General features: G+C 39.9%; 1 protein-coding gene across 4 annotated transcripts in view; it reads left to right on the forward strand.

The window, feature by feature from the left end:
- Positions 1-20,087: 20,087 nt before the first annotated feature.
- Positions 20,088-24,327, forward strand: part of tafa5a (TAFA chemokine like family member 5a) — a 160,875-nt gene continuing 156,635 nt past the window's right edge. For 2 of the 4 annotated variants that reach the window (XR_003214547.1, XR_003214548.1), the window contains exon 1: positions 20,088-21,019. Coding sequence is in view for 1 of the 4 variants with exons in the window: in XM_005451747.4 (XP_005451804.1) it covers positions 20,908-21,019 (112 nt within the window). In the remaining 3 variants the exon portion in view is untranslated. The remainder of the gene's footprint in view (positions 21,020-24,327) is intronic. The other 2 variants (XM_005451747.4, XR_002056952.2) reach the window with 2 other exon arrangements.

Raw genomic sequence — 24,327 nt, forward strand, 5'->3', positions numbered from 1 at the left:
TAAATCTAAGCAAAGGCGTCTTTACTAAAATCTTAATTTAAGTGGTGAATGTGGGATTATAACTAGAATTTGGGGTTTCAATTTAAAAAAGACATAATAACATAAAAACAGCAGTTTTTGTAAATTTTTATTAATGATTTTGACGACAATAAACAATTTATTTACATGATAGTGTTACATGAGAATTCATAACCCTAATTACAATTATATATGGGACACTTTATGAAACCTGGACACAAGCATGGACCACAGAGGTCACATTTAAAGTAAGTATTTGTACATTGAATTGAAAACAGACTTTTCCAAGGTGTTGACAGGAGCGGTCCATGTGTGGGCAAAGAAGGAGGGCAGGCAAGTTGTTTCTCCAAAGCACTTCTCATGGCAGCTGGTGTCTGAGCAAAAGGAGACAAAAGCAAGTTCAAGCTTAAATGATTATCACGAGCAAATCAAAAACAGACCGGGAAGCCAAGTTTTGATACCACATGCGGTGCAATGATCTGGAGAGACTGTGGGACAACTGCAGCCTTACGTAGCCAGGCCATAATTAGCTTAACTGTGCACAGGTGCACAATCAGCCACGAGTTTCAGCAGGAGCGGAGACCCAGGAAAAACACTCCGACTCTGGAACACACTCACACCGGCAGAGGATAGAGAGAGCGAACGGGTGGCAACAGAGAGAAAAGGCCAGTCGAACCAGTAGGAACAGCGGACCACGACAATTTACATGTTTTCCAAAAAGAATTTCACATTTTTATCCGTCTGGCCTCAGAACAGTTTTTCACTTTGCTTCAGTCCATTTTAAATGAGCACTTGGTCCCGAGGTGACAGCAGCATTCAACCTGCATTGGTGGGTGCCACAGTTTAAGCGTTTTCACAGACAGGGATTTCTGGAAGTGCTCCTGAGCCCATGCAGTGACTTCCATGAGAAAACCATACCTGTGTTTACTGCAGTGGTACCTCTGGGCCTGAAGATCACAGGCATCCAATATTGAAGCAATATTTCAGCATCATCTGTTACGCACAGAGATTTTTCCAGATTTTCAGAAGCTTTTGATGATTTTATGCACCGTAGATGATGAGATATTTATTCTTCACTTCTTTATTGAGGAGCATTATTCTGGAATTGTTCCACAACTTGCAGACTCAGTTTTTTTCAGATTGGTGATCATCTGCCCATCTTCACATTTGAGAAGCTCTGCCTCTCTAAGATGCTCTTTTTTATATCCAGTCATGTTCCTGATCTGTTGCGAAATAAACTCAATTATGAAATGTTACTCCTCTTTGTACACATTCTACATTGTGGAAAATTGGGGTTATACATGGAGTTGTATTTTCACATGTCAGAAATGATATGATGATATGATTCAGAAAGTCCAGTTTATGCAAAGATGGAAACTGATTACACAAATCCAGGAACAGAGCAGCATCTGAGTCTGTGCAACTTTAGATTTCAGTTTTGGTACATAGTTTCTTTTGCATCACCTGAGCTTCTCAAGCATTTCCCTGACACCACATATAATCAGAAACACGGGATGGCTTTATTTTCACCACCTGTGACCACTCAAAACCTTGCAGTTCAACCCTATTCCTATATTCCAACATTCTAGACCCTTGTGGTAGGTTCTGAAAATATGTTGCACTTACTTAATTCCACATAACAGTTGTGCTTTTTAAAGTAATTGGTTATTGGGAATATTTTTTAAATAGCCCCAAAACTTTCCACAGACTGTTCTCATGTGAGTAAAGCTAGGTGCTGAGCTTCACTTGGTCTGAACACAGCAGAAACAAATTTCACCTTAGTTGTTTTATTCAAAATGTTCATATGTGTCCAGCTTTGAAGTCATTTTTGTTAATACGGATTTAGATTTGAACTGGGATGAAGCCTGGGCGGATGTAGAAAGTATTAATATGCATTTGATCTTAAGTAAAAATGAATGTAAACTGTCAGTGTGTCCCAACATACATTCTGTCATTACACACAAATACTTGAAAATCAGTGTATAGAGTTATGGATTTTTTTTTTTTGTTATAGCTGCATAACTATGAGATAACAGAATTTTTTTTAAGGTTAAATGAAAACGGTGTCCACTGAGATTGTGCTTGTGGTCTATTAAAGTCATAAACACTTTGAAAGAACTCACACTGACAGTGAAATTACATTTCTGTTTGAACACGCCTGGATGTGCGGTACCAGAATATTGTGACTGCGGTAGCTCAAAGAAGCAATCAACTACATAATAAATAATAAATGTGTTATTTAAGTGTTGTGCATTTACAAATAGATTGATCTTGTGCTCCACTGTTTTCCTGTTGCAATTTTTGTCTGTTAAGTTATGCAGATTTTTTTTTAAACTGCATAACTCTCAAGTGATTGAAAACTTTTATGACTCTGACTATGAAAATAAATAAATAAATAAATAAATAAAACACGACATATTTAAATGTGACTCATTTCTCCTGCGCTGGAGTCTTTTTTTAACAATGAAGAAATTTCACATGAAAGTTTGGTCATCACTGTAAAGCAAATGAAGACACATCTCAGTCTCCATAAATAAATTGGGTTATTTTGACACAGACATTTATAGTTGTTCTTTGTGAAAGTTTGCAGACTTTTTCCCACTATTTCAAGAAACATAATATTACAGTATACACACAAGTGATAAAACCCAATAATCCACAGTGAGCTGCCAGCAGCTTAGTGGGTGGAGACCTCTGAAACTGGACCACTGACAATTTACCGTTTTTGTTTCACATCTTCATTATGTGAACATGGTACACTCTATACTGACCAGTATTCACTCGTCTGCCATCACAAGTATATGAACTGATATCCCATTCATAATCTCTAGTGTTTAAAAGGATGTCAGCCCACCCTTTGAAGTTAAAACAGCTTCAAAGTTTATGGGAAGATCAGACCATTCTTCCAAACTCAGACTCATTCATGGGATGCCAGACAGAGAAGCATGATACGTCACTCTAGAGAACACACTGAGTGATTTTACATGGTCTACCACTTCATGGCTGTTGCTGTCATTGCCGGTCACTTCCACTTTTTTATAATAGCACTAACAGCTGACTGTGGCATTTTTACAAGAAATTCCATGACTGGATTTGTTGAAAAGTGGCATCCAATCACTGAGCTCCTGAGAGCGACCCATTCTTTCCCAAATGTTTATACAAGCAGTCTGCATGCCTATGTGTTTGATCTTATACACCTGTGGCCATGGAGGTGTTGGAACACCTGAATTCAATGATTTGGATGGGTGAGTGAATACTTTTGGCAGTACAAAGCAAATGTGGGCTAATCTAGCCTCAATTAAAATATACTCCTGCTCCCTTTTATTGTCCTATCAGCTTAAATCTAAAAGGAAACACCTTCTTTATTCATTTAATCTAATCAAATGAGCCCAGAGCTACCACTCCTCTCACTTACCCACACAGGAACTGATCAGTTATCACGCTCCTCTTTATCAGTCCAATTAGCTGCACCTGTACAACATAGCTTCCAGCTCCTGATGCTGATGTAAATATCCAGCTGTGTTGGTATTCATACCGCTGTCTTTATTCCAACCTGTGGCACATTGCTGTTAAGTGCTGTTTGCTGTTCTCTGTCATCTTCTTACCATTAGCCAGTTAGTGAATCTCCAGGGACGTCAAGTTGATGTAAATCTGCTGTTGTTTTCTAATTCAGCAACATTTGGAGTTTTTTTTCATTCTGTTTCAAAAAGCCTTGTTAAGTAAATTAACTGCCCACTATGCTGCTGCCGCTGCTGGTGGAAAGGCAATATTAAATGTGTAATCTGTAGAATCACGTGGCTGCAAATCTCTTGGAGGTTTGACCGGCCGCACTGTGTTTCTGGGCTACTGTTGCTGTGTGTTTATGCGCTGCCCTGGCATGGAGAGGGAGGAAAAACACAAGCAAATAAAAGCCAATTAAAAAAAGAAAAAAGAAATGAAAAAAAGAAAGGATCTCAATTCAAAACCAGTGGTCAGCAAAAGAAAGCTAAGCTGCCACGCTGATGTTTAGTGGATTTATATACAGCCAACTGCTGTGGTTATGAATACATGGAAATAAGATTACAAACTGGCCAACTGTTCTTTTAAAGCCCAATTGAAATTAAAAATCACTCATGCTACAAAATAAGTAGCCTTAGAGTTTGATTGACTTAGTGCGGTGTGCTCACTTGGTAAAAATTAAAACTAGCAAAACGGCAAAATTGAAGCTTAAAGCTTTAAGGAGGTTGAAAAGTACTTTATTTATGTCTGTTTCAACAACCCACATGCAGTTACCTGGAAAAGCTTTGTTAGTGATAACCAACTGCGGATCCCACCTGTGGGAACAACAACAGATCTGGGAGTTATTAGGAAGGAAGTTATTAGAATCTGGGAGGTGCATCGCTTTACACTTTTCTGTATATGCCTACAATCAACAAATGAAAGTTTAATGAGAGACATCAGAGGTAGAGTGACTGAGTCTGTAAATGAATCGCAACTAATATTATTCACCTTTTAAATAACCTTATGATGATTCATCAGCTGAATAGCTAATATGATAGCGAGCTTCATACCCCCTACAAACACTAATCCAAAAATAAAGAACACAAGAGTTTTTCTCTCCTTGAACGGGGCCTTTTGGGAGGTGACTGTGCTTCTAAGCCATGTAATTGGTTGAAGCAAAGTCTGTGCATTTTCCTGATATTTGTAACCATTTAATGAATAAAGAACAGATTCTAAACTAAGTAATACATCCTAAGGAAGAAAACTGAGTACATGAACCACTTATGGAGACATTTCCTGCATATTTAATCTTTACATTCTGGATTAAAACGCAATTCTATGATTCACTGTCAAACAGAAAAGTACTATATTGGCTGATTATTGAAAATATTAACATTTAATTGGATTCCTACTATTGCACACAAAATGCAGATATCAGTTACAAATGTGGTCATTAAAATTGAAAATAAATGTGTTCGTGCTGAAAAGTCCCTTTTTATGTTTTTGTACTTTAAAAAAACAGTTTATGTAAAGTTACAGGGTCTCTTATTCTATGTGGAAATATGAAAATTAGTTGTTGCAGACTTGGGGATTATTAATTCTGTCAGTGATTGACAAAAAAATTAGAAAAATGTTTGTTGACTCATTTTTTTTCTTTGATAAAATAAAAAGATATGGAAAATTTTAAAAGGCCTTTAAAAGGACATTATAACAGAAACCACAGTACTGTGGAAATGTCACCCCTCATATCTTTATATTTTGTTTCCAAGAATCCAGGCTTTCTTGTAATTTTGTAAAGTGTCCTTGACAGGAGATTGGCTGCTTTTTCACCTTTTTAATTCTTTTTTAATTTTTGGTTTTTGTTAAACCATCTGCACCTGTGTTGTGTCTACACATATGAGACAATTTAACTAAGAATTCATTTTTCTAATAAATCTTATCTTTATACAATGTGTTCCTAGCAGCCTGTCACAAAAACACACCACTTCTCCCATATCTTTAGTTGAATCCATAAGTAAATGCCAAATATTAAGATTTGACATACATTTGTACATGCTTTCATTTTTTTTATATTTTTAACAACCCAAATGTAAAAAAAGTGAATTGCCAGTGTGTGTAGTGATGGTGGGAAAACATAACAATGAAAGTCTCAAATCATTTTTTTTTCATTAGATTCATTTTAAAATTTCAGATTGAAAAGTAAAAATGGAAAGCATTAAATGGATTGCATAAAAATTGGCTCAAATAACACATTTATTCCCCCTAGGAAAACACTTCCCTAATAGTGACAAAAATATCTTTCTTTAAAAATTTGAAAATGCAATAGTATCACGAAGTGTATTTTCCAGCTCAATTGTTGAGATGATTGTAAAATTAGAAAACACAAAGGACAAAAAACTAGCAAAATAAAGTAAACAATAACAAGGAGATAAAGTAGTTATTTCTTTCTTTTGTGTTATTCTTGGTGGCTGTAATTGTACGAAAGCAGATGAAAGTTTATTACTGAGGCAGGGGTTTAAAGAAAAAGTGTGGTTGACTTATTTAAAGTGTACAAGCCTGGGATCGGTGAGGAGCGTAAGAACTGTGGAGCAATGATTAGGGTGCTTTTTCTATCCATGAGCCCAGGAGAGTTATGGCATTAAAATGGAGCACTTTCCCTTCCTTCCCACTGTGAGTTCCTGGCTCAGAAAAAGGCTTTACAAAGTAAGCTCTTCAAGTATTTGGACAGTGACACACTTTCTTATTATTTTGGATGTGAAATGACAGCACTACTGCTGACTGCCAGCTTTAATTTTAGGATATTTTTCAAACATACTGGTTGAAAAGCCAGGCTGGAGTCCTTATTTTAAAGTCACCCCTTATTACACTGCATTAAATCATCAGATTAAGATTGCAACAATTTATTAGGCCTTCATTTTTTTTCCTCTTTTTTACTTGTCAGAAATCCTTCATGTGCAATTACCTCAGGTAGCTCACTTAGAAGAGAAAGCTGGAGTGGTAGAGCTCACTGCTGATTCAAGACAAGCAAGGTGACATGTGGCGAGAGATGGAAAAAAAAGACGGAGATGTTGAGACAAAATTAGAGAAGGAGCTGTGAAGGGCAGAAAAAGACAGATAGGCAAAAAGAGAAACACCTGACAGCTCCAGCCCTTCACTCCACTTTGCCAGCATGAAGCCTTACACATCGGCAATATTTGCCCCCCAAACAGCTCCCTCCGTGGGCTGTCAGCCTCTAGACTGTCCCTTTTCACACCCAGAAGCTATCCGCAATCTGACAGGTATACACAAAGTCAAACTCACACACAGACATACACCCCCCACCACCCTCGCCAAAAAAACAACAAAAAAGCACTACTACACAAGTAGGCTGTCAGGTATGCACACTGTGCACCCATCAGCATACCTGCGCTGATGGGTGCACACACATAAAACCCACGCGAGCTCACTCAGAAGGCCAAGTGAGGTGTAAGAAGAATCCTATCAGCTGTCCACCTACAGATTGAGAAAAGCCTCGCTCAGGGACACACACACACATACACACACAAGGACACACACACGAGTGTAGTCCTGTCAGTTTAACTGTGCTAACCTGCTGAAGCTTGCATCTGATGGTGAAATGAAACGTGGATGACAGTCTTCACCCCAAGTCCTCTTCATCAGTGTATAAACAAACAAGTGAGGAAGAAGTAAGTGACAGGGTTGCATTGCAGTTATCCTGCCTTTGGGAGTCTGTGCTGCATTGCATCAACTACCCCTCAAAAAAAAAAAGGAAATAGGAGCAATTTTTCTTCTTCTCTTTTTTAACTAATTGTCTAAAAAGGGTGAATCAATTGATTTTTTTAAAAAATGTTGTACAGCCAGGGGCAATTTAGGGTACCTGTGCTGCGATTGAAATAGTTGGTTCATTAAATGAACCAGCTGAATCAGAACAAATCAGACTTTTACTGTGATTTTTTTTTTTTTGACTGAAAGTTGGCACTGCCTGACAGAAACATCTCTTATTCTACTGAAAAATAGGAAAGAAAATTCTCAACTCAAGTGAAACAAAAACCCAGATACAAGCAAATGAACTGTTGAATCAACTGTCTCTAACCAAATGACATGTCTCTAATGAATCTGACATCATATCTCTGGCGTCGTGTGCCTTTTCAGGTGTCACCGAAGGAAAACAATAAGCGGGAAGCAACTCTTTTCTAATGAGTTCATTTGATTAAGAGCACTCCGGTGGATTTCGCGTCTGAAAATAATGACGTGCCGAGTCGATAATATGTTACACGCTTCGGCGAGATTATGACACAGGCTCTGTAATTAATGCAAATATGTCCTCTGCTGCACAAGTGATACATTTGTGTGCCCAACACTGACTTAATTTCAAATCAGAATATTAATGAATTACAAAAAATATGAATCAGTTTTGCTGATGCAAATTCTGAAGCATGTCCAAAGTAACAGATAGCTAGAGTCAGTGAGCGATGAGGTAAAAGGTGGTAGGTGAATAAGTATATGTAATGAATATGTATATGTAAGCCTGCACTTTTAACCAAGAACAATATCTAATCTGTCCTAAAATGTAGGCTACTCAGTCACTGTGGCCTAACTACCTTTTAGCAGACTTGTCAGACTAGCATGCTGTTACCTGGTTGTTAGCCAACACGTTTGCTGCTAGCATTAGAGATGTTACAGACAGGGTGGTAATGTATGCTTTGTTTCTTCATAAAGTGAGGTAACTAAGGAATTCTGTTGTTTGCTTGGTGGATCTGGCAGCAAGCTAGCTAAAACTACTAGCTTAACCTACTGTAAGTTAGTTGTTTTAGCATGTTGCAATTGTATTTGTTTCATCATTAGAAAATCTCAAGCGTAATAATGCCTTGTTTGTCCTATAGCCGCATTAGTTGTGGTATATGACTGATAGTTGTCACTGCTCAGACAACGCCTCAGTAGCAGTGCCGGTATAGCAGTAGAGGAAATCAAAGATGTAAACATCTCCGTTTGTATAATCTTGGAATCTCTCAGTTTCTGTCCTGATATATCATTGAAATGGCGGTACTTGCGTTAACTCGGCCATGCCAAATGACAAAAATCAAGTGGTGCACAACAATCAGAAAAACTCATGGCCTAAAAAGCAGCTCATGCCAACAATTGTGGACTACTGTTTTAAAGTATTAAGTTTAAAACAGATTTAGCCTGGAGGGTAAAGCTGGGGAATTGGCAGCTCGCTTATTATGGTGATATTATTGGCTAGTGAATAGCATGCCTAAAACACAATGTATTCTTCCTCAACCTGACCACACCTTAGTTTATGCTTACTAACAAACTTTCTATAACTTAAATGGGCAAAAGGCCAAATGAAAATTAGCTACATTGTGCACTATTAGCATAAGTAGCTGTGCATCTTTCTAAGAAAAGAACAGAGCATTACAGACCTGAAAAACTTTGACGTGATAATGTTTTTGGACTGCAGTAAAAATAATTATAGAAAATAGCAATTAGTGTCAGCAACAAGGTCTGAAAAAAATAGAAATATTTTAAAAACTGTCTTAGATAAATTTTGAATGTATTATTGATGACCCCAAACATCATTGCACTATTATGGGATTCATTTATCTGTTTTGCCAGGACTACATAGTACAATTTTAGCTCAGTGACTCAATCCCATTTAACCAGTTTAGCAGGAAGCAAACAAACTGTACTGGCAAAGCAGAGACAGTGACACCAGTGTGTTCCCACATTAAGATTAGGCCATTTAGGATCGTACTTTTCTATGCAGATACATGAAACTGTTCTCTGCACATTACAGTCTCCTGTAGACTCATGTAGTCCTTACAGTTATGACACGATTGTAAAAATCTGGACAGACACGGTTTGAATGTCATCATCCACGCATAACAAACCTTAACAGCAGCTTCGGCAAACTTCACAGCCAGCCTCTTTAGGATAATCTCTCATGCTACGAAAACGCTTGATAGCGGTCATCAATCATTCTAATAATTACAAGACAGATAATAAACACTGTGCGGCTCCTTTGCTCTTTTTTATGTTCTTTCTGCTCACTTAATCTCTTGTCATTCTTCTGAATATGAAGCGCAAAGTTTTGACTTTGTGTGTCCTTTTTTTCCTTCTTTTCTTGCTTTAACCATCATCTGTTGCTCTCTCACTCATCAGTCATATATTCCCTCTGCCTTGCCAGTGCATTGTGTCTGTGGTTGAAAGCAAAAACGAAGCCACTGGCAGGTAATTCAAGAGAAAAATGTGAATCTGTTCTATAGACTGATATGCCAACAGCGCTACTTACCAACTCAACCTTCTCTAATTACTTCACAGGCAAACAGAGACACTTTGTGTTTACTTACGTGCGTGTGCGTGTGTGTGTTTTTGAGTGCACCTTTGCTGCACTGTTTGCAGTCGGGCATTTTTCATCGGAATGGGACTTTGTCTCCAGAGCTCACTGGCTAGCTACGAGCCTGGGCACTGCTACCCATCTGAGGGTATTATAGACTGAGCGGGAAAGGTACTGTGAATGGTGGAGTAGATTATGGAGTGATTCCCCTGTGCTCCACTCCGCCTCTTCACATTACACAGCTAATACACACACACATACACACACACGGGCTCTGTAGCATTGCTTGTCCCTTGGATCAAACCAGATTTTTATTCAGTCAGCTGGGAGCCGGCCAATTTGCGCTACACTCAATAGTATGGCTGCTTGTTTTGCCACGCTTTATTCTTTTTTTTAACATTTGTTTGGCTGTCAAGCAATTTTGGCATGATATAAGAAGAGGTTAGAGCTTGGCAAGGTTAGATTTTATTGTATTCCAGTCGGAAAAATAAGTAAAATCCTCACACCTGCAAGCTCTTCCGTTGCCTTTCCAATCATTGCAGCATGTACCCACACAAACAAGAAATCCCCACCAAAATACCAATTCCTCCTGCATGCTGTTGTCCCCTGAGTTTACTGTATATTTGCTATTCTAGCCACCAGAGATTGTTAGATATCGCAGACACATATTCCATATCCTCGGATCTCTTTCGGGGTAATTTTATATTTAGCCTTCTAGTGGCTTGTCTCGCATGGCTGCATGAGCCTCTTGCTCAATGCTGTGCCGAGAATCCATAAAGCCGCCCCGAGGATTCTGGTCTGTCAATTTGTGTTTTCTTTTTTTTTTCCTGAGTATACTGATTCCTGCCCTTCATGCTTCTCTCCTCTCAGTCACAAGGTTGAAGGAGGGAAAAAAAGATTCAAAGAAAGCAGAAGAATGTGCAGAAAGAACAGGCCAAGCCAAAAAAGGCTGCAGCTGTAAAGAGGTCCGTAGTTTTGGAATGTCAGACGTCAGAGTAGGATTTGACAGAAAATATATAATGGAGTGTAGTGGAGACTATGAGGCTGTGGGGAGAGAACAGACGTGAGACACGAAGACATCACAGTGCTGGAGGGCAACAAATGGAGGCAGTCCGAAGGGAGCGTTTGGTGCTGAGGGAAGAGTTGGGGGAAGAAGGAGGGCACAAGGGTTGCAAAAACAGTATGGAGAGGGAGCAAAGGGCGGCCTGAGCGCAGTGCTAGAGCATGTTAAAAAGTTAACTCAGATTGGAGATGAAAGCAGGGGCGAAGGAGAAGGAAGGAGCTGGCTAAAGCCAAATGGTGACTGGAGGAAAGGATTGGAGAAAGATTAGGCTGCTGCCTGCCTGTCTGGGGTGCTGATCTAATACACAACAAGGTGGCTGTTTCCTGATCGAATATGGATGATGAGCTCACAGATTGCCCGAAACAGCCCAAAGCGTGACGGGAGAATGGAACATGGAAAAGCACTTCCGCCACTCCACGCGTTAATCTTCAGCCTCGTTTGTGATCTAATTCGGAAAGTTCTCAACCCGTTTAGAAATCAATCACGTTCTCGACAAAAAGGGATTTGTTTGCAGTGAGACACAGCCTTATTATGGCGGAACAATGCCCATCATTTAGCTCTTCTGTAAAGAGACACAGCTCCCCTTTCTATAAATGGCTCTTTTACAGGCTTCATACTGAGCCTGGCAGATTTAAACCAACGGGAAATATGCGCACAATAGCTTTGATTAGAGCCTTGCTTCACGCTCACCTCTTATTCCCAGACTTCTGCTTCCAAGTATCTCATAGCACTGCTTCCAAAAAAACTCATGTGGGATCATTTCAGATTCCCAGTGAAATGTATTCATTACCATGCAAATTAGTTGGGAGTCGTTGACTTAAAGCATTCGCCATACTTCATTTCAGAGTCTGTAAATGCAATTAATGGGACCTCGTTCACAAGAAAGAGAACTGCCTGAAGATAATTGTCATTGTGGGGATCCTATTAAAAAGTTTTTTCCCTCCCCACCCCAGTTAAACATGGCATTGAGTGGAAGCGGTGGCCATTGCGTCACCGCGACATCGGCCCCTTAATGAGATAATAAAACCTCTTTCATCTGCCGTGAATAGAGTGATACTCACAACAAAGCAACACAAAAAATGATTTCCGACATGATTTCTGAGAGCACACCATTCAATTACCATTCTTGAACAATCTATGCAAATCGGCTACCTGCAGCGCCCAGCTGCGACGGATGCCGTGTGAAATCCTACTTAGCAAGGATCGTGGGGAAGGGGAGTCATAAAGAGATGTATGCAAGTGCAGGAGGAAGGCTATTAAAGAGATGCTGTTAGTTTTGTCTGTAGTTTGGTAAAAAAATAACTAGCAATGTCGTATCTCAAGGGGGAACCAAGAGGAAATTGAAGAAGGCAACATTTTTTTAAAAATCTAGGGCATCCAGTCTATCGCTGTTGTGATTATCTGTGATCCAGCATGATAGGGGTCAGAAGCAGGGGACAGACAAACAGCCCAGAGCGAATGGAGATGGAGTCGGCGGAAACTCCAGCTCTGCAAATCTCTGCCTCGGAGGGCAAAAACACATGGGCTGTGAGGTTTTGAAACTTAACTTGACTCTGCAGAATTAAATACTTATATTTAGGTCATAGCACAAAGCGCTTAAAGCGTCATTTTACCAAAATCATTTCTTTTAATATTGAATGTATTGTTACTGAAATGTTTTTAGCGGACCATATTGATTTTGCACTGCGTTTAGTTCAGTCTTCTTGCTGTCAGCAATTGTGCACCCTTTGCTCTCTGTTTTTTTCTCTTTCTCTCTTCTATTTTTTCTTTTTTTTATATACTGAAAATACGATCCTCAGCTTATAGTTTTAAAAGTTTGTGTATGTGTATTCATGTTAAGTTTGTGTTTCTAGCTAATTACAGTCGCACAGCTTGTTAGCTTATTACCAAGCTAACACTCTGGTAGTAAACACTGCAAAACCAACGTGTGGAAAAGATGTTCATGTTTATCCAGCAGGTAGATGCTAACAGCAGCATGCCAAAACCAACCAGTGGTCCAGCAACCCAGTTATTACCAAGAAATCAAAGAAATTACATTGTTGGCTTATAAAAAAACAAAAGTGCAAATTTAAGCTACGCTACTTAGATAGCCAAGTATTTTGCTGATATGCCTAGATGTTAGTGGTTTGAGCTAACTGCTCATTGTTTTTTATTCTTAAACCTTTATTTAAACCTTGCATCACTGAGATTGCTTGAGATGCTGATATGAAAATATAACCTCTTAAAATGTTAGCTTAAAAATATTTTTAGCCCTGTGGAGGTAAACACAGACGACACGAGAGCTCTCGATTAACACTCCTCGTTTATTCCTCATCACCACACAACTCAACACTTTTCCCTCCAAAACATAGCAACAACACTTCCTGAGAACTGGGTGTGAGTGGAGCCCTCCAGTGGTCCACCACAGCCCAGCCCTTTTACATGAAACGCTATATGAATAACATACCAATTAAGCTTATGTTATGCATTAAGATACCAGCACTGACTAAGAAAAACTTTATCCTAACCCAAACAATATACTTTTCACTATAAAAAAATACTTACAAATATGCATGACAAGCAAAATGTGCCTGAAGCAATGTGCTATAGATAAACAATTCAGTGATATCCCATAGGGGTAGCAACAAGGATAACCTCCTTGTAATAATTCATGAGCACTTTAAAGCTGGAAAAATGTGAGATTATCCCAGTCTTCACAGTCTGCCAGCATTGCATAAATGCAGCATATTAGCATTGTCACTTTGAGCACTGCTTTTAATATGATGCTGTTAGCACCTATCTCAAGTACCAACGTTTAAACCATTACAGAGCTCTTAGAATTGCTGCATACAAAAGGTGTCAAACATAAGGTTCGGGTGCCAGAATTGGCCAAGCACAGACTCCAACCTGGCCCACTGGACAACTTTGGAAAATATAAAAGAGGGCATGAATTTTGGACTTTTAACTGTATTTTCATCAGTTTTACATGATTTCCTACTCATAAAAAACTTCCCCATGGCCAGTCGTGCTACATCAAAGTAATTAAATAATAGCCAAGTAAATTAAATGATGTTTTCTGTTAACTGACAAAAACTTTATTTTTTTTATAATTATAGAACAGTAGTTTTAAACATTTCTTACAATTCATGCCCAAAGAGTCGTGCTGACAGATATATTTGATTTAACACAGCAGCATCTCTTTATCATGTAAAAAAAAAAAAGAGAGAGATGTATGGTTGAAATTGCACTTCTTTTTCTCATATTAAGATATCTCAGGGGTTAAATGTGTAATTAAACCTCTTTACACTGCCAAAAAGGCGATTTTCATTGGCCGGCCCCACTTAAGTTTAAAAGCAGGTGGTATGCAGCTCACAATGTAAAATGAGTCTGGCATCCATGCTGTAGACTATCACAGATCTTATCCTCTAATCTTAAATGGAAGCACTACATGAGATCATCATGCCTTATTTATTTCTAACTTCAGCTTTTTATTAAAGCATACATATGAAAACAAAAGCCAGCCATATGTTCTTCATATCAGTATTCCAAAGCATTTATGTCACACACTGATGTATTCACTGAAAGCAAAAATGAGAGGATGCTGCTGTTGCTGAAGGCTAAAACAAGAAATGTTACATTTATCCCAACTGAACAATTAACAAGCTGGCTCTATTAAGCCATTCAACTCCAGTATTAAATCTGAGATCTCTTTCTTCCCTGCTCTCTGCGGTGAACCGCTGTCTTGCACACATTCGGGAAGCTGAAAAGTCTTCTTGGTTCCCTCTATTTCTCCTAATCCATGACAGTCAGAGAGAGCCTGCTGCGCTACCAATAAGAAGACTATGTTCGCTTAAATCACTGAGTGGCAAGCTAAGTTCAAAGCCCTCCTCGGTGGCCCAATAAGGAGGAAGTAGCTTGTGTCTGGACGGATCAAAGTGAGGAAGCATAGAGAAAGGTCAGGTCTCAGACGCTCCCACAGCGAGAAGCTCAGCACAACACTGAAAAAAGGGAGAAGCTCACCAGCAGGTTTTCTATTACCGACACAATGGCTGCTGCGCCGCTCGCGCTATAGCGCTATGTGACAAACCAAGCCTAATGAAAGAAAATCCCGTATTCATCAGCAGTCTTTTGATTAGGAAATGCCATTACTTTCAAAATTTCGGTTATAATCATACACCTCCTTACAGCCTAAAATCTAATTAAGCCCTCACTGGTTCAATCTCCCACTCCCTGATTCCTAAACCACCCTGCTCCTAAACGGCCATTTCCCTTTTTTAATTCTGATGTACAGAATACGAGTGAATGCTTTCTGAATTAAGATCTAATAAATCTTGTTCTGGCAGGGTTTAAAGTGTATGCAACTAAAGGTTCAGTTCCTGGGACACAGCTTGTTATGCTCGCAGTAAACTCACTGACCACCACACATGCCGTGCACCTCTAATTAGACTCCCTGCTGTGGCACATCACAAAATCACATCATTTATAAGGAGAACGCTGTGTCTCGGCTCTGCTTAATTCTATAAGTACTTTTAAGAAATTCATCTTGCATTGTCCAGCTGAAGTTTGCCACCTGTAAAGCCTGAAAATCAGTCAGTTAGTGACTTTGCTGCTTTAAAACTTGAAAATATCCCTAAACTACTGTGTAAAGTTCCTCCTCTTCCTCCTCCTTGTCTTATTAAGGTTTCACTGGGTGGTAAAATCCTTGCAAAATCAATAAAACATGGTGTTGACAACTGCCAACAATCAATTACATAACAGCAGCAGGAGACGTATCAATAGAAGAGGCATGGAAACTGAGATTCAAAGACTGAAGTAGTGCATTAAGAAACAGAGACTCAAAGTGTTCTGAGCTGAAGAAATGAAAAAGCATCCTACGCACATCTGGTTCCTTGACCCAAGAAAGCCCTTTGTCAGAACCCAGCATAGTGTGAAAAGCAAGCGTGTCATGCAGAATCACGGTGCCACATCTGGCCCCTTTTCTCTAAATAATCTTTCCTGAGCATATCCAGAGTGGCTTCTAGTGCTCTTTCAGCCTGGTCATCTGTGGTGTCACTGATGCAGGCATCCCTGGGAAGATTTCACCTGTGCATTCACTGGTACCGCAGCACAGGTCATCAATGAGCTCTCAAGGCTGCGGCGATCCATAAATGACAGAAGAGCCTCTATTTTCAGTGCCACTGCCAAATGACTGAAAAGCAAACTCTGATGAGAGGTGTAGCTGCCATCAAATACAATTCATTAACGCTGCACTGCATTTTCCAGTACCCATGAGTGAGTTAAGGACCATTCATTATCTGTCTGTAATCATTTGATGTTTCTGAAATATCCAGGCTGCTTCAGTTTATTCTCCGACCCTGCTTTATGCAATACTGTCTTTTTTTTTTAAATTTTATGTGGTGTGATTGCTCATTTTAAAAAACTGGAGGTGATACTTAATTCATAACTGGATATTGCCTTTGGATACCATATCTCTTTAAAAGCATCATTAAGCATTATGTAAGCATAGAAAAGAGCTCTTTTTAGACTGGTTATATGCCTGTAGTGCTTTGGCTACAGGTATCATTTATTGCTCCTTCTGTGGTTCATCCTTTCTCTCGTCTCAGCTGCGGAAGTCCTTAGCTTTCTGTTAAGATGGGGAATCATCCTTTTACCAAAGGAGTGTGTTTATCTGATTTTTTTCAAAGCTGCCGCACTTGGCAGCGAGCTCGCTGCCAAGTGCGGATGTTTCTCTTAGAATCCCCATCTGCATTTTGAAGCACCATTCAAACTCTACACATATTTCTGGAATCCATTTGAACTCCAACATAGGCCAAACCCCAGCGCTTAGCACGCAACAGAACCAGTGTCACAATGTTGACTCATGTCAAGAGCGAATAAGATAATGTTTTATTATGGTTCACAGCCAAAAAGTAAAAAAAAAGGAGCCTGTCAGCCTTTGTGTACAACTTTGAAGCCTTTGAAGGGAGTGAGGGGGTAACAAGAAATAGCAAGAACTCACTCAGTGTTTTTTATGCCTTGTGCACTTCCTTCTGTTTGGAGTTGCAGAAATGTTACGTAAAAGTGAAGAAGAGGATAACATATGTAGGCCACAGCTTATGCATTATATCCAAGCTGAAGCAAATGGCTGTGAGAATGTGTGAGAGAGCAGCAGAGAATTATGTATATATGCTTACTTCCATTATTTGCAGCAAGAAACGTGTGAGTTTGAGTTAATGCATGTGTGTGTGTGTCTTTGTGTGTGTGTGTGCAAAGCAGGCTTTTGCATTTGTGTAGGAGGTAACGTTCCTGTTCTTGTGTGCTCTTGCGTTCAGCTAAGGAAAGCCATAGACTGTATGTAAAAGATGGGAGTAGTCACTGTGACATTAAGGTAAAATGGTTAACTCTACCTTGTGAAACTACCATCATGGTGTTTTTTAAGACAAAAGTTGTTAATGTTGGATTAGAATGGAGATTGCTAAATGGAAGTAAATTGTAACTGCAACTGTACACACAGATGTGCTATCTGCCTGTCAGTAACAGATATAAAATATGATTTCAGTTACCAAAAATGAAGCATAAACTTTCCCTACAGCCTGAAGAAGGTGCAAACCCACATGTGTTGATGTATTTTTAATGTGGCCAGCCCCCTGAAATAAAGTCTCTTTATTACTTTAGCTTAAAGACCTCATAGAACCTTATTAGCACTTAGCACACTCAGACTCCAGGCTCACCTGTGGTTCCTGGATTCAGCAGACGCGAGACTAGATGTAAAACTTTGCTTTTTGACAAAGCATGTAGTTTGGGGGGCAAGGCTGGGCTAGGCTGCTGGAGGCTTCCCATGATGCACTAAGCACTTCTTCACTCAAATATTTTCACTTCCTCTGTGTTTACACACCACTACTGTATTTAATCATTGGGCCATATTAAATTCTGGCTCTCTATCAATAGTTTGCCTTCCGTCCTGCCTCCCTCTCGCTGCTCTCTTCATTCTCCCCTCACCCCAACTGGTCGTGGTGCCTGACTCTGGTTCTGCTGAAGGTTTCTTTCTGTTAAAAACTGTGAGTTTGGGGGGTTTATTTGAACAATGCAGGGTCTTTACCTTACAATATAAAACATCTTGAGGCAACTGGGGCTATATAAATAACATTTAATTTAACTGTACTGAAAATTGATTTAAATTGAATTGAATTACTTGTTCAAACCATGGACCTTGGGTGTCTGGATTGATTTTTTTATGTCACTTTTAGGTGTGAATCTTTCCATTTTCACTTTTCTTATCATACACGTTTACAGACTCTGGTGGCACTTTTTCATGGCACAGACCTCTTTGATAGGTTGCATCTCACAGCAGCCCATATTATTTTTTAAGATTTCCATTTAAATGCTCCAAAAAGCCAACAACTACCACAAACATGGTGAAAAGGTGGAAGGTGACCCTGGGTAGGAAGCTAGCATCTGCCAATAAATACCAACTTTTTAAGCTTTTTTAAACTCCAGAAAGTTCAATTATAAATTAATAACAAATTTAAAACAGTTGCTTTGGCACAAATGATGTTATTAAGGGGACGCTGTAAAGACCAAAGTTGTTTCTGTACCTGTGGTAAACTTCGTGTTTTCATGGCTGACTCTATGAGGACTGGAACCAGCCTTAAGTGTTAAGTGAGGCATGTCTATTATTTTAGATTAATAATATTATAACCTCTAGAATATGGGTTTATAGGAACTGTTAAGGACACATACTGAACTTTACTGTTCAATTACAACCTGTCTTATTACACTTTGGTGGACTACTACAACAAAAATGTATAGCGGACAAAGCTCAGAATCTTTATAAATGATATTTTTGGAAGTGAGAGCTGCTCTTTTTGGCTTCATGGGAGCGTAATTCACAGTGATGTATATTTTCACCCTAAAGACAGTGAGATAAAGTGGCCACAGACATCAGCATTAGCATGCATGGCAGGTGAATACGTAGTGTAGAGGCCTCCAGGGTCAGGCTGCCAGCAGCCAGAACAGTTTCAGGCTCTGGCGCTGTCTGTGGTACCAGCGTGGCTCTGTGGGCTTAGCATTTGGCGCTGTCCATGGTACCAACGTGCCACTGTGGTGTCCGGCGGGCTGGCGGTATTCGTGGTGCTGAGGCTCCATTGCCTCGCTGTCCAAGGAGCTGTTCCAAAGATGGTGGAGCTGTCCGTGGTGCTGAAAACTGAAAAGTGCTTCCAGAGATATTGCAAGAATATTTAGTCATGTAATGACTAAATAATGACACCTAAGTTTAAGTTAAACACGTCCCAATTAATGTGCTGAATGATGGTTAAAAGCTATCTTTATGTAGAAAACCAGTGTTGTATTATAGCATACAACACTAAAAAGCTGCAGGTCGTAGTGTGCTTTATAGGCCATCCCTCGGTTAATGTAATGACACTGGGTTCATTTATATCCAGTATTACACAACATCGCCCCACTTTTAAAAATAATTGTATTAATGGGAGTACACCAGTGTGGTAAGGAAAAAAATACTGCAGAACTGGACCTTAACACAGCATTTCAGTAAATGTTCTCCCAGTGCTGTGAGCCTCGGGTCAGTCTGAGATGCCCCAACAGAGTACTGATCAATTTGGGAGGAGGCACTGTTACCGTGAAGATGGTTCGATGAGCTGATAACGTCACCATGCTCAATACTGGCAATAATATCCATTTATTTCAAACTGAAGCTTGTGCTCTCCCAGAGACGCTCAGTGATGTTTTGAGAAAATAAAGAAAGGCTGTGCATGCACTGAGACCCTTAACTAATAATGAGTGTATGATGTGTATGGAAAATCCCCACCACGGAGAAGCACATAAACAGCAGCACAAGCAGAAAAATATCGGACACCCCCCCGCCCCACCCTCCTCCTCACACCCCCACACCATCACTTTGTTAGTATCGCCCCTGTGTGTCGATATATTGCTGAAATGGGACAAACTCATCTTGATGCCACTGCAAAATAGTTCAAATCACACATTTGCTCCAGAACAAATATTGACCGTTCGCGGGACGATCTCACGTTTTCAGACGTGATTGATTGGAAAAAATCAAAGCGGGGTATATGAAATCGATACACTGTAAGCTGTAATTCACGCCGATTTAACGACGCAAAGCGATTGCTTTGGCGTAACAGCACCAAGCTGTTGTGCTTCCTCTAAAAAAAAAAACGCGACCTCAAGTGGCTTATTGCTGACGTAATATCGATTATGTGGATGTTTCACTTTAGGCAAAAACACTTGGAGTCGCACAGTGCGCACTTTTTTCCCTCTCCGTCTGCCTCTACCCCCTCCACTCTCCATCCTTCGGTTCCTTCTGTAAGCATGCTATGATCTTCATCCACTCTGTGCCCAAACCGAGAGCTTGAAGGACCCCCAGTCTCTCTTTCTCTTTTATGACCAACCCTCTTTCATCTAGGCAGGCGTTTGTTCGCTGGATTTTACAAGAGCCTGTTTAATTACATATATATATTTTAAACACAGTCTATGAGCGTCGGGGCTGCTGAGACTGAAGAGAATCGAGGAAACCTACCACAGGTGAAAGGAGCTTTTACGACGCTGCGGTACAGATGATTGAACACTTTAGCAGTAACTCAGCGCAATCTCCCCGCTTACTCTGACTGAAACGGGGCGGAAATTGAGGCTAAAACACTTTGGAACAACTAAAAAGGGACCAAGTTGTGATTCCGAGCGAATCAAAAACCCGCTGCGTTGTTTCCCCAACTGGGCTTTCTGTGGAAGATGTGACCTTTTCTGTTGCGCCCCGTGGAGCAAATCACTGCTTTTTTTCTTTTGTTATTGGTTCTTTTTTGGTTTTTTTCTTTTGTTTTTTCCACCCCCTAATCAGTTACTCGAGCTTGACATGTCTTTTTGTGGGATTACACGCGGAGATATGATCACTGTCAGAGACCGAGCTGGATTGTGAATTTACTGTCAGTGCTTTTTTTTCTTCTTTATTTTTTCTTTATTTCTTCTTCCTTTTTTAAAACTTGTCTCCATAACGAAGGAAGTGCTCTAGCTGTTTTCTTCAATGGCTTCAGTGTCAAGGTTGGCAAGACGCAAAGATGCCAGTCGCTGGCCGAGAATGTCGTCAAGTTTCTGGGCTGTGCTGCTCCTGACAGCGCTGCTGCTTCTCTATTGCGGTAAGTCCCGCCGCTTTCCTCCCCTCTCTCTGTCTGTCACACGCTCTCTATTTTGACCACACACACACCCACAGTGGGTGACCGTGTCATGTGGGAAGGCTTTGACAACAAAATTATGTGAGTGGTATTGGCAATCGCTCTTAGCGTATTGATCTCAGTAGTTGTCGACGTGTCATATTCTTCTTCTTTCCCCCCCTATTGGAAAACACGCACGGGGCTCACAGCTGCGCGTGCACACACTCACTTTAAAGCCCCTTCCTGCTCCTGTGTATGCAGACAGGCAGAATCAAGAGAAGCCCCCCACCACCACACACACAAATCCTCTCTCATAAAAAACAGGGGAATGTGTCTCATTGTCTTGTGAAACTACTTTCTTTGGCTTGGAATAGGAGTGTGCCACAGGCCTAATTAAGTCTCATGTGACTCCCGTTAATTCTTATTCTATCTGTCTCTCCAACACACACACACGCGCGCACCCATCTATTTCTTAAAGCTTCTCAGACTGACTGAGCGAGGTCAGGCTGTCATGCATTTGTCATCTCTGAAACACAGAATCCAGAAGATGTACATAACAAATTCACAGAATGTTAAAAGGTACAAATCTGGCTTTTTATTATTATTATTATTTTAAATTTATGAATAAACCCTATTTAGTTGGACAAACAGTACTCCAGGCAGTAATTCAAGAGTGCCCGAGGATAACCTTATTAGGCAAATGTATGCAAGTACAAGCACACACACACACACACACACACACACACACACACACACACACACACACACACACACACAATTTCCTCCTCTCTCTCTCTCTCTTTTGGGCTACTTCTCTGGCCATGGGTGTCTTTTCATTTCTTGTTCCCTGGCACCCTCACACCTTCTCTCCGTCTTGCTTTCCTTCTCTCGCTCAAACTGCCTCTGACTCACTTATGAGGAGGAATCCAGCTGGCACACAGAGCTTCAGTCTGCTATGTGTGAACAAAAAAAAGGAGGCTATGTGCAATAGCCATGATAAGCTCATGGAAAAAAAAGAGGAAAGGGAAAAGTTATTTCATTAGCAGCTGAGCTAATGGTTAATATAATCACCCTGTCCTCCAGTGCATTAGCTATGCTGGTGCTGTAACAGATTCATCCTGTGATGTTGAGTTTTCCTTACAGCGATGTGGACCGACCTCAGCTTGTTCATTTCCTTTTTACCGTTTCTTTTTTTTTTCTTCTCCACAAAGGACACAAGATTGAGTTTGCTTTGTAATCACACAGACCTCAGGTTAATCAATGACAGGCTTAATTTATAAGAGCGAAAGCTTCTGGAGTTTAAGGGGGGGGGGGGTGTCTTTTTCTTCTTTTATGGTGCCTTCGGCCATGTCCATTGATCTTCCGCTTGTGTCCAATCACGGTGCTTGGGTGTTTGTTTCAGTCAGCAGTCTTGCTTTTTCCTTTTGCAAGGATCTCGACCTTTTTACCCAGTAACACCTCGAGCCTTCAGAGACTTAATAATCTGAGTAATAATCATTCCTGGATTTCTCTTTTATGACCTCTTTACTCCACGCTGCTCAAATTGTGTTATTTGGTACCTTTTGTCCAACAGTCCGCCTTATGGGTATATTTCATTTTTGTTACCACCATTATTGGTCTATTAAACTGTAGTGCCGGGGCCGACTTTGTGCAATTTCCTCCCTTCTCGCTCCTCATTTCATTTTTTTGGGTTGTTAATTTCCAAACATTTGATCTCGCAGCTCTGAAGATCGCACAACTCCCTTTCACTGTTAGCTTTGCCTTTCTTCTTGTGGGTTTCCTTTTACTCTGACCTTCCTCGACAGTGCAGTATTTCTGTTTTATGCTTTTTGTATTTTTTTCTTACCCTCTACTTTGTTCATGTGTCCTCCGATGTCCCGGTCACACTGGGTTTGTTTGAGTTTTTTTTTTATTTTATTTTTTACATTTTTGTCTATCTTTGTCCCTGTTTTGTGCTTAACTTTCTTCTGCTTGAAATTTTTATGTTGTTTTCCCCCCACTCTTTGTAGCACTTGTTCTTTTATTCATTTCCTCTTTTTAACCAGATCTTTCAAACCATATCATGGTTTGGGTCTCTGAGCTGAGCTGACCAATGCATGTTCTCTATGCTATTCTGTCTGAAGTCTCTGCTTTCTCAGCAGACTTCTCTTCTCTTCTCTTCTCTTCTCTTCTCTTCTCTTCTCTTCTCTTCTCTTCTCTTCTGATTGTTGTTTATTTTACAACCCAAGCATTCATTATCATATTGACTGCATCTTGAGACAATAATGATATTTGTGATAGTGATCAATTCATTCTCACTACAAGATCAATATACATTAATGTAAGACAGGGGACATGTTTTTAGAAGCTGCAGCCCGTAAACCTTTGACATTTTGTGTGAAAAATGACCATTTTCAAGCAATTTGCTGATTATTATTCTACTATTGATTGATTGTATAATTAATTTTTTAAAAATGGCAGCTTTACTACAGCCTTCTACTCAAAATTAAGAAAGAAACCAATAAAACACGACTAACCATTGGTTTGTGTATATAAAGGGCAATAATCATATACACACATGGTAGTTATTCATATATATTCTTACAAAAATTGTCCACAGTTTGTAAAGGATTTGCAGTTTTACTAGAAATTGATGTCCATGTTACTCACAGGCTGTATATACAGAATCAGCATAACTGAAAAATGAAGCCAATGCTGAAGTTTCTGGAATCTGCAGTTTTTCTAATGGCCAGCAGGGGGCATCTCCTCTGGTTGCAAAAGATGCCAAGTTGTATAGAAGTCTATCAGAAAATGTCACTTTGGCTTTCTTCATTTATGACCTCTGTGAATCCTTTCCAAATGAGATTATGGGCTCAGTTCCTTCTTTTAAGTTTTATTGAGTACAACATGATGTTCATTTTGTCCATTACCTTCATCATTAGAGTCAAGAAGGAGCAGGATATACCTTACATCGTGATGGAAAAGCTGCAAACCTGTGAGCGTGTAAACCCTCAGTTTGCTGGTCAGATTCGCTCCATCACTGGTTTTAAACATGGATGGCAGCTACACTCATAAAAGGTGGACCTACCGATTTCTAAAGTCTGATTATTTAATGCCTTGAGAGGAGCGTTTCCACCTTCACCATCTTTGTTGCAGAAAAATCAACCAACTCTCATCTTTCAGATGTGACGAGTAAGGGCAGGTCTGACTGTGAAACAGCTCACTGGCTATCGACCAAAGAGTGTGCAGTTTCATGCTGCAGATAATACTTCATTTTGAAACATAGCATGACCAAGATTTACAGAACAGACCTA

Source organism: Oreochromis niloticus, linkage group LG17, assembly GCF_001858045.2.
Source record: "Oreochromis niloticus isolate F11D_XX linkage group LG17, O_niloticus_UMD_NMBU, whole genome shotgun sequence".
Lineage (NCBI taxonomy): Eukaryota > Metazoa > Chordata > Actinopteri > Cichliformes > Cichlidae > Oreochromis > Oreochromis niloticus.